The following is an 18,739-nucleotide window of genomic DNA, read 5'->3' on the forward strand; positions in this document are numbered from 1 at the left end:
CTTGACATTTTCAACAACTTATTCCACAATAAAAATCCCAAATCATATAAAAATTGTCTGTCTGTATATGTTATTGCTTGGATATTGTCGGTGCCTTATACATACTTAATATACCCTTTATGTTGAAGTGCAAACTAGGGCACATTCATGATGAAATTGGCCTCTTGAAATCAAACTGGTCCGTATTTGGCCCCTGAACTTTAGACTCTAATCTCCACTCAGTGAAAAAATAAATAAATAAATACTTGTTGATAATTTATAACCTGTAATAATTTCCTCTAAACTCTACACTTCAAAATGTTCAGTTTCATTGAGATAATGTATGTATATGCTTTAATTCAGTGTTTCATGAGTTTTTGTAAGCCCAGTCTTTCATCATGCATTAGAAAAACACAAACCATCAAACAATTTCCATAATAATAATAATAATAATGCAGCGCTTTGGTGCACGGAGGAAAATCTGACGAGAAAATACCAACTGACAGCTCAGCGAGGCTCATTCCTCTCCCTGCACTGTCAACTCAAAAACTAATGTTGCATTTGTTATGTTTCCATTTTCCTGAGATTTGTCTCCATGTAACCTTTTTGTCACAGAGATAAATAAAGCTGCAGTAAGTGTTTTCCTAATGGATTTCTGCGTTCGTGAAAGCAAGGGTGCGCTCGTCTTTTTTCTCTTTGTTTGTGTGTATTTTTAGAGCTATAAACAAATGGAAATAAATGCATAGCAATGTAAAATTGCAGTTGAGCAGCCTGAGGTTACAATCCTGCAAAATGCAAAGCTTTTGAAGGTTTTATAGTTATTTATTTTCTTTCTTCAAACATCCCCGAGCCACATTTTGTTCTTCTTTAAAATCAAACTAGTGCATTAACACAACGCCAGAAGCTTCCATTCTTTTACATCAGGTGTGAATATATGTGACAAAGCGGATCGTGTTGTAAAAAACATTAATAACCCAATGAAAAACACAATAATTCAATAAAATGAATGACTCTTTTCATCAGAAGACCAAGACATTTAGGTGGAGGAAGAAAAGTACATTATTGATTGTAGAGAATAATGCCTCCTTTGAGTCATGTTACTTTTTTAGACTGTGACCACAAATGTAATAAAATGTAAAAAAAATTTAAAGGCGTCCATTCAAAGTCTCAGCAGGCCTTATTCTGGCTGTGTGCGTAACAGATGGTCACCTCCGACTCACAGCAACTAAAAAACATAAAGCTTGATGGTCGATACAGATTCTTACTAAAAAAAAAAACGAATAAAGCATTTAAAAAGACATTTTATTGGCCACTGTAAATCCTGTTTTTTAGTTGGAGTGGGGTGGAGGAGAATAATCTCTTCATATTCAGAAACTCTCCACCTGGTTATGGGTTAACAAGAGGTGCAATCGAAATACGTCCAAGAGTCATAAATGTTTGTTAAAAAATAAAACAAATAAAACATACAATAAATACAAGACATGTTATTATTAAAATAGTTTTTTTTTTTTTCAAATTCTTCTTCAAATTCTTGCTAAATACATTTTCAATGTTCTTTTTTTTTTTTTTTTTGAAGTTGTGGTAAATGTTCTTCAATTTCTTCTTTTTCTTCAATTTCTTTTTCTTCATATTCTTCAAAATATTGTATATATATACCTGTATATATTATTTTTTTTTTTCAAGTTCATTAAAAATATTGTTTTTTTTAAGTTGTGGTAGATGATGTTGGAAAATATCAGAATTTAATCTCAGAAAACATTTTTATTTTACAGTATTTTGAATTTAGAATTGCAGTCGATGCAAAAATGCATTTTTCCACTGATGGAGCCAACTAATCATTAGTAAAAACAACAACAACAAAAAACAAAAACAAATTACCAACATATCCATGCTGTCCTTATGTAATTTCTGTATTAATAATTGAATAATAACTCATTTTATTCACTGAATCTTTTGACAGCCTTTAAACGCTAGCGGCTGCTGTCCTGCACACAGGTGACTGGCTTAATTAGTGCATTAGTCTACATTTGCCAATTAGCTCAGTGACATAAAAGATGTTTCCTGGTGTCATTTCCATTTTTTTTTACCTAAAATTGCCTGGCCCTGACAATTGCTGCGCAGGAGCTATAATTCTTCTAATTCGTTTGTAAATAGATCTTGAAAATGAAAAAAAGATGATGCATTCTAGTATTAGTACATACAATTTCTTTTTTTTTTTTAGCAATACTTGTGTTGTTGTTTTTTAATCCTATTTGGCAAGCATTCTCAACAATTTCATCTTAAATTAACTGCACCAGTTTCCCAAAACGACTGCAGTTTGATCAACCAAACAGTGCGTTCACATCACATTCAGCATCGCTTCAGCGTTTCTTCTTTGCTTCGAGTGTCGAACGTTTTTGAAGAATAAGAGCTTTTTTCTTTGGCTCGTCAGCGCTGCAATCTGTGCTGTGACTTCACCTCAGTGTGTTTCTGCACCTGGATGCTGTGCATGCACTCGTACTGTATAACCTGCATTGGTTCATTCCCACAGGATTACAGGGCTGTTGTTTTCTCTAAAGAGTGCTGATTTAGCTGACGGGCACTTTGAGGTTAAAGCTACAGTGGAAAACAGACACCACGAAGAACCGGATTGTTTGAAAACCACCACATGTATAGTGATTTTTGTTATTTTTTTAAACTTAAACTACATGAAAGACAATCTACCTATAAAAACAAGAAAAGTCTGTGTATGTGCATGTGTGTGTGTGTGTGTGTGTGCGTGGAGTGAATATCTCCCCGACGTGGTATCTGTTCAACCTGAAACTTTGTCAAGGGCTTCCACAAACCCCAAGTGTGTGCATCTGTTATTTTGGAGTCATTTGGTGTTAAAAAAAACACCACGTGCACACACATCTCAGAACACGCCCTCACCACACATATGGTATTTATAATAAAAACATAATAAATGAGTAAAATGAAATAAACTAAACAATATTTATACAAAAACACACAAAATGACTCAAAAAAACATACATTCCAGAAAAATACACCAAAATATAAAAATGACTCAAAATACACAAAGCTAAATATTTATACAAAAAACACACAAAATGACAACAGAAATGCACAAAACTGCACCAAAAAATATGCAAAAATACACAAAATGACTTCAGAATCACACTACAATGGCAACAAAAAAAATATACAAAAAATTCACAAAAAAACAACAGAAAGATACAAAAATACACATAATAACCCCAAAAAACATACATTACAGAAAAATACACCAAACGAAAAAATATATAAAAGTCAGTAAAAACAAACACATGCATTTATCATGCTCATGTCCCATAGAATTAAACCAGGGAAATCACACACGCTATTTTACGTTACTAATATAGCTCTTTATAACACTACAGAGTATGTACACCTCTTTGTACATCCAACCTTCAAACACATACTCATTTGGCCATAATTGACAACTCTACTTAAGCTCCTCCCACTACATGAATACATAATTCCGACGGGCACAGTACGAGTTTATTTAATGTGTTCATTCTGTCTGTATTTCTGTATCTGCTCCAGACAATGGAGAGTGCTTTTGTTCAGCTCTTTGTTCCTGTTCTACACAATCTCTTTTTGGCATCCTCACTTTTTCCAATTCATCTTCATAATCTACTCCGAGAGTCATTTCCTGCTGCCAGCCTCTTCCTTCCCTTTCCCTCCACGTCATTGGCTGGCATTTTGCCAGTCAGTGATGCATGTGTCCATGTTTTTGCTGACGAGGACATGGATTTCTAATGTTGTATTCATCAAATTTCTCATACCTCTTAGACTTGATATCTTCTTTTCCCATTTTTCTCTTCCTTTGCTCTCATGTCGTTGAGTTATGATATATCAGCACATATCTTATCAAGTAGTCCCTCAAATAATTAAAGATCCACTTTATCATTAGTAAAGCTCTCCTATCATATTATAGAGGCTTAATGTGTCTTTGCGTTTTATGTAAATCCCCCTGTGGTAGCTGATATGGCTGATCTTCTTAGCAGTAATGATGAATTGTTAATGTTGAAATTGTTCATTTTTCTGCCTAAAACCTGTGGCCAACTTGCGATCGAACTGGTTCGTATTTGGCCCTTGAATTAAAATGAGTTTAAAACCCCTATGATATGGAAAAATCAGAGTACCTAGAGATAATATGAACACTGAGGGTGAACATTTTTATTTATTTTAATACTCGTGCAACCCATTTTTGTTCTGACAGCTGTATTTCCCCCAGGGTGTTTTTCTCTATCACTTTTTCTCATCTCCTTCAAAGCAGGATTAAAATAGGTTGTCATACTGTATGTGGGGAGGTGATCAATGCAGGGAATCCACAGTTTTTATTGATCAAAGAAAAAGAGATGACGAGAGTGCGTGGAAGTGTGTGTTTATAAGTAAACACAGCAACATTAGAGCAGAACGACAAGGAATGATTGCTATATTAACTCGCATTGTTGACAGAATGGAGTGAGAGCAGTGTGTGTGTGTGCATGTGTGTGTGTGTGTGTGTGACCCAGAGGTTACAAACCATTTCTCAGTCTAGTGAACTTCAATTACAGCTGACCTCAGTGCTTTAGGATTGTACCATCACACAATAGGAGAAAGAGATGAGAGGTAGCGGAGAAAGAAACAGAATAAACAGAAGAGATCCAGAAAAATTCAGGACAGCGTTTATAAATATTTGAATATTCTAGTTTGGATGTAATTGAAATAAAGAAAGCATTTAAAATGAAAGTGTTGTTTTCTAGGTGTGGGGGTGAATGAGGAGGCTCCTCTTCACAGAGTCACGGCCCAAATTGTGTCCACGGACCAGCAGAGAGGAGCGCCATGTCGCAGCAACAGCCTCCAGCCTCCATCCACCCCGGCTCTGCCCAGACGCTTCCTGCCCCCCCAGCCAAGGTCATCTCCTGGAGGTCAGGGTCGCTTTCAGTCCTTATTTTTATTTATTTATTTGTTATATCTAAGTCGTTTTGAGAAATACCAGAGAATAAAAAATCTGTTAGAATTAGAGCAAAATACCCAAAGGGACAACAAAATACACTAAATGACAACAAAATCTACCAAGTGATTACAAAACATACAACATGACAGTAACATATACAAAATGACAACAAAAATACACAACATAACCACATAAATAACAAAAAATACAAACAAAAATAACAGAAAAACTCACAAAAATACACAAAATGATTCACAACATGTATCGAAAACAGCAAAAACACATATAATGAATTCATATAAATAAAAAAAGACATGTATTAAAACAGCAACACCGATAACAAATACCCACATAATGAATTTATAAATTCATTTTTGTTACGTCTAAGTTGTTTTGGGAAAATAGAATTATAGCAAAATACCCAAAGGGACGACAAAAATGGAGAAAAACACAAAAGGATTCCAAAACATACAAAATTACAATAAAGTACACAAAATAACAGCAAAAAATACACAAAATTACCACATAAATAACAAAAAATACAAACAAAAATAACAGAAAAATACACAAAATGATTCACAGCATGTATCGAAAACAGCAAAAACACATATAATGAATTCATAAATTATTTTTTGGGAAATACCAGAGAATAGAAACTCTGTTAGAATTAGAGCAAAATACCCAAAGGGACAACAAAAATGGACTATATTCAAAATGACAACACAAGTTACAAAATGATTCCAAAACATACAAAATGACACCAAACATACACGGAATGAACACATAAATAACAAATATAAAAAATGACAAAAAGATACAAAGAAAAATAACAGAAAAATACACAAAATGACTCATACATCAAAACAGCAAAAACACACAAAAACAATAACAAAAACACACAACATTCATTTATAAACTATTTTTTGTTATATCTAATAATACCAGAGAATACAAACTGTTTACCCTCTTCACTTCACTATAACCTAGTTGAACGTGACATATCAAAGGTATAAAAGCTGCCTTTAAGTGGTTTTCTCTGTGATTTTCTGCACCGTTCTCCAGAATGGGACGACAGCAGTTCATCACACACAGGAAAACACTAAAACACTGAGATCAAAGAGCGTCAAACGCTATTCAAGCTTTAGAACGCTGAGATGTGAGAGGATTCACAACTCTCAGTCTGTAGCTGATCAATGCACATTCTTCCATTGGATCATAACAGTCAAAATAATACGAACGCTTCAAACAAACCTCATTATAACTGATTTATTCATTTCCATTTGTGGTATTGAGTGTTTTTTATATTTAAGTGAGATTAATTGTGGGTTATTTTAATTTCTCTGCATATTATGATGCAGAAGATTAATTTTTTATATAAAATCAGTGACGTGAAATTGTTCCGTTCATGTGTGATGATTAAAAATCGTTATTTTGTATTTAATCATATATATTTTATATTAATTTATACAATTAGTTTTTGTTTTCTTTTTAGAAAATGCTATTATTTAATTTAAAAACCTGTACTTTAATGAACTTATTTTGAACTTTCTCATTCACTTCACCTTATTTCTCCTCCAGTATTGTCTTTTTTTTTTTCTACATCTTTTTTGCAAGTCTCACTTGATATTTTCAAATGCAACAACCTGCTTTAAACCCCCTCACCTCTAACTGTCTGCAAAATCAATGCATCGTGAAGCAAAGAACATGATGTTTGAGAGGCAAGTAGGGATGATCGTTGCCTGTCTCGACTACAAAGTGTGTAACGCAGCACCTTTCCTTAGCCCGCTTCTCTTTGACCCGCGCTCCTGTGGGACGTACTTAGACAACACAGCAGGGGGGGGGGGGAGATATGGCTGGAGATGAAAGCACAAGAGTAAGGAAAAGATTTGAAAATAGATGATGCAGAATGAAAAACCAGGTGAGAGAATAGAGGGAAAGGATTGATTGGCACATTGCAATTTGAAGATGTTGAGGCACTTTGTGAGTGTCCATCAGACATGACGACAGGTGGCCCGTGGGCTACATGTGGCCCTCGGATGAATTTTGTGCAGCCCCCAAAGACAATGCACAAAAAAACATACCAAAATGACAGCAAAACACCAAAAAAGTTAACAAAAATGAACAAAAAATTGAAAAAAAATCTTTAAAATTACAACAAGAAACTACAAAATGATTTCAAAACATACAAAAATCCAAAAACCTTTTACAAAATGACAACAAACTGACCACAAACATGCACAATTACCACATAAATAACAAAAAATATTAAAAAATGACAATAAACATACAAAGAAAAACAACAGAAAAACACACAAAATGACTCATTACATACACTGAAACAGCAAAAACACACAAATTGCTTTTTAAACATACAAAATTATAGCAAAATACACAGAACAACAAAAATGAAAGAAAAAAAAAAATACACAAAATGACAACAAAAATGAAAGAAAAAAAAAAATACACAAAATGACAACAAAAATGTACAAAATTATTCAGAAACATTCACAATTACTTAAAGATAATGTTAAAAATAACAACAAAAATGCACATAATGACCACAAACACACAATTATCACATAAATAAAATATATGTAAATATGATAACACAAATACAAAGAAAATTAACAGAGAAAAACACACAAAATGATTTATAACATACACCGAAATAGCAAAAACACACAAAAATGACAACAAAAACACACAAAATAAATTCATAAACGTACAAAATAGCAAGAAATAAACAAAACGATGAAAAAGAAACCCTTTGTTGTGCTTTGTATTAATGCTCAGATCGGTCATTATTCTAAAAGCTGTCATGAATTTTGAAAGTGACCCTCTTTGTACTCAAGATACCCCCATAATTACTGGTGTGTGTTCACAGTTGGCAGAAAGGAGTTTCAGAGAAGTTCAGATGTCACACGTTCCCTCCCGTCCTCCCCAAAGAGGCTGGCAGTAGTTCCTCCCAAACCTCAGTCCCCAGGTAAGCCCCGCCTTCATTTGACCGAAACCTATGATTGACACTAGTGGAATAATACTTTTCCGCTTTGGTGTTGTCTTTGGATTCTTCGACAAGACTTCATAACCCACAATGCAATGCGCAAAACCTTTCCAAAGTTCAAGTCATATGACCATTTGACAATAAACCCATTGTTTATGATGTAATCATAAACAATCTTTGGAGCTAGAATTTCAACCTTTGTGAGTAAATTCTCCCATTTTCAGAGGAAATACTGAGGATTTATTGATCTTTGAGTCGAGGTGTCGTTCTATTTCCTCTTTTAAAGTCTTTACACTGGCTCCCAGTCATCCTCAGAATAGATTTTAAAGTTCTGCTGCTGGTGTTTAAATCTGTGAATGGGTTTGATCCAGAATCCATCACTGAGATGTTTGTCAGGTATGAACCCAGCAGGTTCTCAGATCTATGGACACAGGTCAGATAGTGGAGCCCAGAGTTCACAGTAACATGGTGATGCTGCTTTTAGTTGTTATGCTGCAAAGAAGTGGAACAAACTGCCAGCAAAACTGAAGTCAGCATCACATGTGAACATTTTTAAATCAAAGTTTTTTTTCCTACTGCGTATGATTGAGAGGGAGATTTTTAATCATGATGTAGTTGATTTATTTATTTTTGGCACATTTTAAGTGCTTTTACTGCTGTTTTGAATGTTCTTTTTGATTTTTAAGCTGTTGAATGTTTTCTGTTGCACTTTTTAATCATGTAGAACTCATTGAATTGCCTTGTGTATGCAAATACCTTTGTCTTGCCTTGCCTTGGTTACCAAAGTAGGGTACGCAATTTGGGTTACATGAATATAAATTAAAAACAGGGTGTGCAACATTGGAAACTAGAATATAAATAGACCAGCAGTCTGGAGCCTCCATGCATTGCCACATATTACACATTGGCTATAAAACTACTTTCTTGTCAAAAATTGGATGAATAGGTTTAATTACAGAGGTTGATATCTACATCCGTCCACACGTAAATTCTCTGCTCAGAGCTTGGGCGGGGCGGAGGGGTGGGGAGTGGTAGGGGGGGCGTGATGCTCACAGGCTCCTCCCCACCTGCTGCTCACTGACTGAATTCATTCTCTCAAACACCTTTTGCTTCTCAGAGCACTCCTCTCATTTGATCCCCTCCCTTCTTACACCCCACCACTCATTATACCTGGGACCCTGCGCTCGAAACATCACCCCCCCCTGTTGTCATGGCGACCGTTCCCTTATGCTTCAGTGGCTCTAAATTATATTCTTGAAGCAGGTGATTTTATCGTCTGCGTGTGTGTGTGTGCATGTAATAGAAAGACATGTTGTTTATAATCACACAAATGATATATTTAACGAAATATTCAGAATTCTACAAGATATGAGGCATCACATCACATATTACACACACATGTCTATCAGATTCTTTATTAGCATCAGAGACGACACAATAGAATTAATTTAACTTGGAGTCATTTATCATCTGAACACATTCATTAGCAGCGGATCCGATCAAATCTCCTCGTACCGTCCCAATATGTCCATGATTGATTAGGGAATTAAGACATGAGTAATTGATAACATGTGTAAGAGATGTTCGTGGATTAACACTGAAGTCATCAGTTTTTGTTTTTTTTTCCCTTTTCGATACATTACAGTCCAGTCAGCCCAGCGTCCAGCGGCAGCCGTGCGGGGGTCAGCTTCCACGGGGTCCCCTCCACACGTGCCCCCCCTGAAACTGCAGCAGGAGAACCTGCAGAGAGAGAAAGAGGAGGCACAACAAAGAGAACAGGAAAGGCAAGCGGAGGAGAGGGGGAAAAGGGAGGAGGTGAGAAATCTGCAGCGTGCAGCCACCGCTCGTAGCTCTCACCCCACCATGTGATGCCCCTCATGCCTCTTTTATTCTCCGTCACTGTAGATGGTCCGACTGCAGGGGTGCTGTGAGCAGCAGGAGAGGCAGCTGAAAGCTCTGAGAGATGAGCTGAGGAAGACTTCCCTCGGTCTGGAAGCCTTCATCATCACAACTCAGCATTACTGTTATAAGGTATAAAGCAAACAGACACTAGTCAAGACACTAGTTTTCATTTTACAAACAAAATAAAAGAACAAAACAAATATTTGCATTTCCTGAAGAAAACGCAAGTAAGGATGCAGATGCTGGCCCGCGTCACACTGCATTAGCTTAGCATTAACCAGCCTAATTTTACCATTAACAGTTGCCTAAGAATAACAATAACCTAGCATTAACATAGAAGTTGCCTTGCATTAGCATTAACCTAGCATTAGCATTAACCTAGCATTAGCATTAACCTAGCATTAGCATTATTCTAGCTATAAGATTGACCTAGCATTAGCCTAGCAATAGCATTAGCAATAACATTAACATTGATCTAGAATTAGCATTTTCCTAGCTATAGCATTAACCTAGCAATAGCAATCGCCTAACATTAACATTAATCTAGCATTAGAATTAACTTAGCATTAGCTTTCATCTAGTATTAGCTCTAACCTAACCTAGCGTTAGCATTTTCCTAGCTATAGCATTAACCTAGTATTAGCATTAGCCTAGCAATATCATTAGCTTCATATTAACATTAATCTAACATTAGTGTTAACTTGGTAATAGCAATTAATTAGCTAGGTTAGCACTAACCTAGCATTAGCATTTACCTAGCTGCAGCATTTACCTAGCATTTTCTTTAACCTAGCATTAACATTCACCTCGCTATAGCGTTAACCTAGCATTAGCACGATCCTAGCATTAACCGAGCTATAGCATTAACCTAGCATTAACCGAGCTATAGCATTAACCGAGCTATAGCATTAACCTAACATTAGCACGATCCTAGCATTAACCGAGCTATAGCATTAATCTAACATTAGCATTAGCCTAACATTAATCTAGAATTACAATTAACCTAGCATTAAGATTGACCTCGCATTATCATGAACCTATCATTAGCATTAACATAACAACAGCTTAACATTAGCAATAAGGTTGAAAAAGGGTGAAACGGGTTGAATGTATTAGCTGAACATGTTACAGGTTGAATGGTTTGTAATTTGTTTGCAAGAATATGGGATCAGAGCTGAAAAGTCAATGTAGGAAATGAATAACTCAAAGTTTAAAACTTACAAATGATAAAAGTACCAGCATAAACCTCTGGAACTTTCTGAACATTTTCATAGCTTATTTTTTAAAATCAATCAAATGGTGCAGGAGGAAGAAAAAAAACAGATAAACATTAATGAAGAGGCCTCACTAATAAAAGATTCTCATCACTTTCTGTTCTTCCAAAGCCAGTTTCCTTTGTGCTGTGAGTCACTGTGCATACTGTACTGTACTGTATGTGTGGATTCACAGCATAGGTCAATGAGCAGTGGGATGATGAGCGACTGTCACTGAGTCTCTGTGTCTGATTAAACGATGGAGCCTCTGAGGTGCTGTAATATGGTAACGCTGTATCCAGACTGTCTGAGTTCTTATGGTCATTGTCTGAGAGCAAGCTCTCACTCGCCCACGGTGCAGAGACAGAACACAGGCTAAGTAGGGACAGTGTGGAGGGGCTTAGAGCTCCCTCTGCTGGTCCCACACAAACACTACCATGGCCTTTTCACATTTGTATTTGGTCCATTTGGGTGTTTTTGAGCGCTTTGAACAGGATCTAGGGATCATTTGATTGAATAATATTCAGAAAGATGGATTGAATTGATATCTCAGTGGGGGCCATAAAAATGTGATTGTCTGATCCGAGGGCCACATTATCAACATTCACGTCAGCATTTAGAACAATGACCGATCTGAGCTTTAATACAGGAAAGAATAAAGGGTTTGTGTTTGTGTGTTGTGTTTTTTTCCTGTTCTTTTGTATGTTCTAAATTCATTTTTGTGTGTTTTTGTTGACGTTTTTGTGTGTTTTTGCTTTTTGACGTATGCTGTCTGTCATTTTGTGTATTTTTCTGTTATTTTTTTTTCTTTTGTTATCATTTTTTATATTTTTTTTATGTATGTGATCATTCATATCCATCATTTATATAATATATAAAGAATGGATATGAATTATCACATTATTATTATTATTATTGTGGTCATTTTGTAGATTTCCTTACTTTTTTTGTAGTTTTGAGTCATTTTGTGTATTTTGTTCTTGTTTTTGATTTTTAAAATCATTTATTTGTCGTTTTGTGTCCTTTATTTGTCATTATGTGTAATTTTGTTGTTTTTCGAGTCATTTTGCAACATGTTGTTGTAATTTTTTGTTTTGTGTAATTTTGTGCATATTTGTTGTCATTGTGTGTGTTTGCTGGTTGTTTTGTGTGTGTTTATTGTAGTTTCCAGTCATATATCTGTGTGTATCTCCAAATATCAATACCATCCAATATCAGGTTGATCAATGCTAATTGAATCTTTTTTTTTAAAAAAAAGGCATAAACATATGCTTTATATTTTAGTCGACTATATCTGTAGCAGATTTAGTCCACTAAAAATGTTAATATCAATTAACTAGACTAACTGAAATAGTCCTGATGACTAAAACTAAGTAGCATTTTAGTCTAGAACTAAAACTAAATCAAAGTTTGCCGTGAAAAGTAACACAACCTGCGTAGTAGTTTGAGTTCCTCATTCAAACGTACAATCTGTTTAAACAAATAAAAATGGTCACTTTGATGTTAAATAAATGGTTGTGTTTTGTTCTTTTTTTTTTTCAGAATAAAACTGCTGAAGAAAATCAAGGAAAGCTCATCTTGGAAATGACAAAAATCCAGGAGGAGATGGGTGAGTTTGTCATTCTGGTGATTATTTTGTGGAAACAAACCAAAAAAAAAAAACTACTTAATAAATTATTGATCATAAGAAAACTTTAAAAACATTATATAAGCTCTAGTTCCTGTTGTTCACCATAAAAACACTTAAGTTACAACAGACCACACTGTAGCCTTCTGCAATCTATAGGACAAGGCATAATCTGTCTGTGTTTTGTGTATTTATTTATTTATAGTAAAATTAACTTAAATGTATTTTTTTTTTTTTGGTAAAAATGTGTCTCCACGCTTCATCATACACATCTGCTTCATCCACAGCCTTTCACTTGGTGCGTTGGGACCGAATCCAGCGTGAAAAAAGCGCCCTGGAGGTTGCCTTTGAGCAGGAGCTTCAGGAGCTGCAGCTGCAGCAGGAAGCTGAGCTGGCTGCGGTGGAGGAAAGCATCAGAAAGTGCCACTCGGCAGAGACGGAGCATCTGAAGACGGAGCACCGGTCAGAGATGGAGGAGCTGAGGGCTCAGCAGCAGGAGCAGGTGGGAACACCTGCAGATCCTTGTGATAAAACACGTAGGTTACATTCCCTGTGCGTTTGTCTCCTCAGATGGATGAGATCGATCTTAATCACAAGGCTGCTGTGCAGGAGCTCAGAGATATGCATAACATCACCATGGCAACGCTGCATGAGGAGCACGCCCGTACCATGAGAGGTATTGAACTATTAAACTCTATTAAGTGCTTTAGCTGTGAATAATAAAGCCTAATCTCTCCTGTTTGCTGCAGATTTAAGGAAAGCTCATGACAGCAGAAGATACTTCTAGAAGAAGACTTTGACAAACTCCGACTGTCTTTGCAGGTACTGTATGACATTCATGGAGGGGGGGGGTTACATAATGAATCCTTACCAACGACACCAATGCCCTTGTGTTTATTTTATTTTATTTTATTTTTATTGATTTGAGCAGCATATTACAAACTTATTTTACATAATAACAAAACTTAAAAAATTGTGCTCAAAACGAGCAGGAAGAAGTTCAAAAAACCTAAACCTACCCCTCATCGCTCGTGCATCTAAATCACCACGAGACAAACTTTCAGCGTATATACTTATGCAAACAACACATGCATGAGTTTATGCTTGTACAGTTTTTAACAATCGTTTATGGTCGTACAATCAAAGGAAAATGAAAAGCACAATTTAAAGTCATACAAATAACAAAGCACATAAATCCGTGTATCAGCTCATTCGTTTTTCATTATGTAACAAAAACATGAAAAACGAAAAAAAACACAAACAACTTTATTTGTTTTCTCCATTACCGATTTGCCGTTTTCCATTTTCTGTACCAAAGCAAAAGAGCTTGAATTTGAAAAACAAGGCGTTTTCCATTTATTCATTTTGGTTTTGGAAACAAATATCAAATAATGGTTTTTTTTTTTTTTTCAATTTTCATGTTTTTGTTACATAATGAAAAACGAATGAACGAATGATACACGGATTCACATATCTTACTTTCCGTTATGGTCGTACGAAGTGTTCAAATAAGGATGTATCATTTATACAGTAGTTATACAAAAATAAATACACCATACAATAATGAAAAATGATGAGTATTCTCTAAAGATAATGTCTTTATACATTCTTTTAAAGTGTCCTAGTGTTTGGCTTCTTTTAGTCTCTTTATCCAACTCGTTCCACAGTTATTCCTACTGGGAGATACACAAATTCTCCTCTTAGATTTTCTTCTCTACTTTTAAACAATTTTTGAATGTTTACAGGGAGAAGAATACGACTTGCTTTATACATAACAACATTTTTAAATGTATTTAAAGTCTTCAATTTTTATTATGTGAGATGTTTAAAACAGCACATTTGTATGATCCCTAAATCCTACATTAAGAACAATTCTTAAGGCTTTTTTTACTGAAGTTTGTAGAGTGGATCTAAAATAGTTTTATAAGTGTCGCCCCAAACCTCAATACAGTAGCTGACATAGGGGAGAATTAACAAACTATATATAATGTGTAATGCTCTGTAATTTAGCACATGTCTAGCTCTGGACATAACTGATATACTTCTTGCCATTTTTGATTGTATATTTGCTATATGAGGTTTCCAGCTTACATTATGACTTCTGTATGTTCACAGGATCAAGTGGATACTCTTACGTTTCAAAACCAAAGTCTGAGGGACAAAGCCAAACGGTTTGAGGAGGCCTTGAGGAGGAGCACGGATGAGCAGATAGTTGTGAGTGAATTTCATTGTGTTCACACAAACCTGCCTTTTCTAATGTACAAAAAAAACCACTGTATATGCAACATATTTATATATTGCAGTAGGGATGTAACGATTAATCGTAAGGCAGTTAAAAATTGATTCATAGGTATCACGGTTCACATCGATACTGTGAAAATTGAATCGCAGTACTTTATTTAAACAGCAGAGGGCGCTATGTATTATCCTTCTCTTGTTTAAAAGTGTAGGCGGCTGGCGGAATCTGTTACTACTTTCTTTCTGGCCACCTTCTACTCTTAAACATGTTCATAAATTATTCCTTACCCCTTTAGCACCGAAATAATATCTGTAATATTACGTGAATATCTGTAAAAGTCACGTTTTTCTATTAGCTCTGTCTGCTAGCATAGCATCTCTTCTTCACTGCAAGAATAGCTGCAGTCATCATTTTTCTACAGTCCCATTTTGTAAAATAAATCGTGAGAGAATCGTATTGTGAACCCAGCATCGTGAATCGAAGCGTATCGTGAGTTGAGTGAATCGTTACATCCCTATATTGCAACATATATACTGTATATAAAAAAATTGTACTGTATTTTCGTCAAAAGACTAATTAAAACTAAATAAAATTATGACCACCACTTCCTGTCCATCAGGATGCTTTAGCCCCGTACCAACACATTGAGGAAGACCTGAAGAGCTTAAAGGAAGTTGTGGAAATGAAGAACCAACAAATACACCAGCAAGAGAAGAAAATCACTGACTTGGAGAAAGTGGTAGGCTTAAATAGGCCACACCCACATCTTTGTTCTGTGTTTCTCTGTCACATGACCATAAGTCCTTTAAACTGTGTCTGTGGAGTGGATGAAACTTTGCATTGTGCTTGGTTTTCATTTTTGAGCAGGCCCAAAAGAACGTGTTTCTGGAGGAGAAAGTTCAGGTTCTGCAGCAGCAGAACGAAGACTTGAGAGCTCGGATTCAACTAAACCTGACTCTGTCCAGGTAAGACGCAGCCAATCATACTCTGAATTATGTGATTTTACTTCATTTTGACTGTTCAAAAACTCTGCCAAAGTGACTTCCCGACACATTTCTGGAATGAAAGTTATGCCAAAACATTGGTGGATGTTTTTTTGTGGGAGGGGCTTACATGGAAAGATCTGTATCCGGCCAAAATGAAATGTCTCGCTGAGTGAGGTGATGTCATGGGTAATAACGCCAATCACTGTCCTCCTTATCTAGCAAAGAAACACTTCTCAACTTGGGGTCAGGACCACATTTGGGTTCGTGAGAACATGGGAGGGGGTCACCAGATGTCTTCAAAAAACCAAGAATATTTTTTAAATAATTGAAACCCATTTCTGCTTATTTTTACCCTTTATTCTGCAACTACCAAAGAAACCTAAAAAAACCAAACTTGCCATATTTTAACCAATTTTCGTTACTTTTTCTTGTCATATTTTTGTTCCTTTGAATGCATTTTGCTCCATTTCCCCGCATTTCTTTCCTTCTCTCTTTTCAATTCTGCCACTGATCTCCATCAATTTTCAATGCCTTTTCTGAAAATGTTGTCCACTTTCAAGACATTCAGCACTTATAAACCTTTACATTACAACTTAAATGCATATGTTGACCCATCATTGTCACATTAAGCCCCCTTTCACCACATTTGATGTTTATTTTTGCCAATTAAACCACATTCACAATTTATAATTCCCATTATTTGCCAGTTTAAAGTAATTTCCCAACATTTTTTAAGTTCCTTATTCACAATTTGCAACTTTTAACCAATTTCTGTGGTTTAAAATCCCATTTTACCACCTTTTCCACTATTTTGGTCACTTTAACCCATTTATTTCTGATTAAATCATCTTTAAGATGACTATATACTATGGTGCAAATAATAATAATCTTCCTGGATAACAGTGGATTTTATTCAGATATTTTTCAGGCAAAAGATCTTGATTTATTGATCTATGAGGACTACACTTGTGTTTATATGATAAAAATGATCGTCCCGAGCAGCTTTAAATGTACTGAAACCTTTTTATTTTGATGTAATGTCTACATAGAGTTATATGTTGTATTACATTTAATCCCATCAGGCAACTGTCAGAGGAGAACGCCAACCTTCATGATTCTGTAGAGAAAGAGCGCACAGAGAAGAAGCGTCTGAGTCGTAACAACGAGGAGCTGCTATGGCGGTCTACAGACCAGTCCTCTGATGTCCCCTCCTCGTCCCCTCTGCACCGCAGCTTCTCCTCCTCCCCCGTCCACTCTTCATCCCTATTGTTATCCTCCTCCTCTGCGACAGGCTGTGACTCCCCAACTCACTGCCAAGGCTGCTCCCAGCAGGCCCAGTACAGCTCTCCATCCCACAGGTTGGCTACCAATCAGAACCTCTCCCCTGGACCTGCCACGCCCACTCACAGGGCGGCAGTCAATCAGAATTATTCTCCCGGCCCGGGTACCCCCCACACAGGATGTCCCCTAGCCACTGTAATGCCAACGCCTGTGTAAGCCCTTTGTTACGATAACTCACTATTTATATTATATTTATCATGTTTATATTATAATAGATAAAAAACCTATATTATCTGTTATAATTGTTTTTCCTTTCATAATGCTCTCTTTATGCACCTTTGGTAATAATAGCAAACGTGTGAGATTTCACAGTTCTGAAGTTCCAACAGTTCCAATTGTAAGAAATCTACAGATTTTTGTAGAAGTGACATTAACATGTCTTTTTTTTTTTTTCCTTTTTTGCACTTAATTGATTTTTAAAAAAAAATGTAAATAACTACAACATTGTCCCAAGTTCTAACTCCAGAGTCCTACACAGCAGATGAGTAGAATAAACATTATTGGTTTCATAACCTTAGTTCTCACCTGTTCTGTATGGGTAGTTGTTTATTAACCATAGTTAAGCTCTACTAGTACTGAAATGTGAAGTACATGTACTTAATTTAGGTTTACCAGTGCTCAAGTACACTTTACTAGTGAAGCTAAACGTGTCACTAGATTACAAGCATGTGGTCAATGACGTAGGACGTTTCCACACAATATTTCATAAAATAAGCAATGTTTGCATTAATATAGAAATAAAAATGCTTTGAAACCGTAAACAGGACTATATTATAAATTAAATACGTAGGGCAAAAAATACATTTGAATTGATTTAGAGTAATTTTAATGATTTTTTCACAACCGCAGTAATGGCCAGACAGTCGCGCCATACGATATTTTGACACTTTGAATAACAGAATAAATTACAAAAGTAATTTAGTAAGTAACAAAAATCCAAGTGGGTGCATATATACTAACTTACTACATATATTTGGTATCTTTTATGCATTTAAACTTTTTTTTAACTAAAAGAAATGCAGTTGGACAGAATATTTAGGTGTCACGTCATTGGCCCTTATGCTAATAAGGGGGCGGGGTACAGAAAATTCAGGCAAGCCATTGGCTTTCAAAAAATATTACAACAAATGAGGGAGGTGGAGTTGGTTATATTTCCTCTTACTTAATTTGCATTAGATCTACTAGTACTGTTGTGTTACTACTTGTACTCGTAGACTTAAAATACATTACTAGTAAAAACTCAAAACTTTACTCGTACGACTAGTAACACTAATTTGCCTCCTCGTGGAGGATTTTCCCAAAAAATATTTTTTGTTTCCTCGTACTACTAGTACACTCAAAATCTCTCTAGTACTAGTTGACCTAATGTAAATTATATTTTCCACAAAGGCATCTGTATAAAATATAAGGTTTGGCAGAATATACAGTTCTTTTTTTTTTTTTTTTAA

At 35.6% G+C, this 18,739-nt stretch overlaps 1 protein-coding gene across 1 annotated transcript in view; it reads left to right on the forward strand.

The window, feature by feature from the left end:
• mtus2a (microtubule associated tumor suppressor candidate 2a) overlaps window positions 1-17,633 on the forward strand; it is a 48,680-nt gene extending 31,047 nt beyond the window's left edge. The window contains 14 exon segments of the mRNA XM_028467652.1: window positions 4,749-4,913; window positions 7,827-7,925; window positions 9,589-9,758; window positions 9,849-9,974; window positions 12,641-12,707; window positions 13,013-13,227; window positions 13,296-13,401; window positions 13,475-13,489; window positions 13,492-13,547; window positions 14,841-14,939; window positions 15,584-15,703; window positions 15,829-15,929; window positions 17,033-17,400; window positions 17,403-17,633. Of these exon segments, the coding sequence (XP_028323453.1) occupies window positions 4,749-4,913; window positions 7,827-7,925; window positions 9,589-9,758; window positions 9,849-9,974; window positions 12,641-12,707; window positions 13,013-13,227; window positions 13,296-13,401; window positions 13,475-13,489; window positions 13,492-13,547; window positions 14,841-14,939; window positions 15,584-15,703; window positions 15,829-15,929; window positions 17,033-17,400; window positions 17,403-17,464 (1,769 nt within the window). The 3' untranslated portion in view covers window positions 17,465-17,633.
• Window positions 17,634-18,739: the final 1,106 nt, after the last annotated feature.

Source organism: Gouania willdenowi, chromosome 14 (assembly GCF_900634775.1).
Source record: "Gouania willdenowi chromosome 14, fGouWil2.1, whole genome shotgun sequence".
NCBI lineage: Eukaryota > Metazoa > Chordata > Actinopteri > Blenniiformes > Gobiesocidae > Gouania > Gouania willdenowi.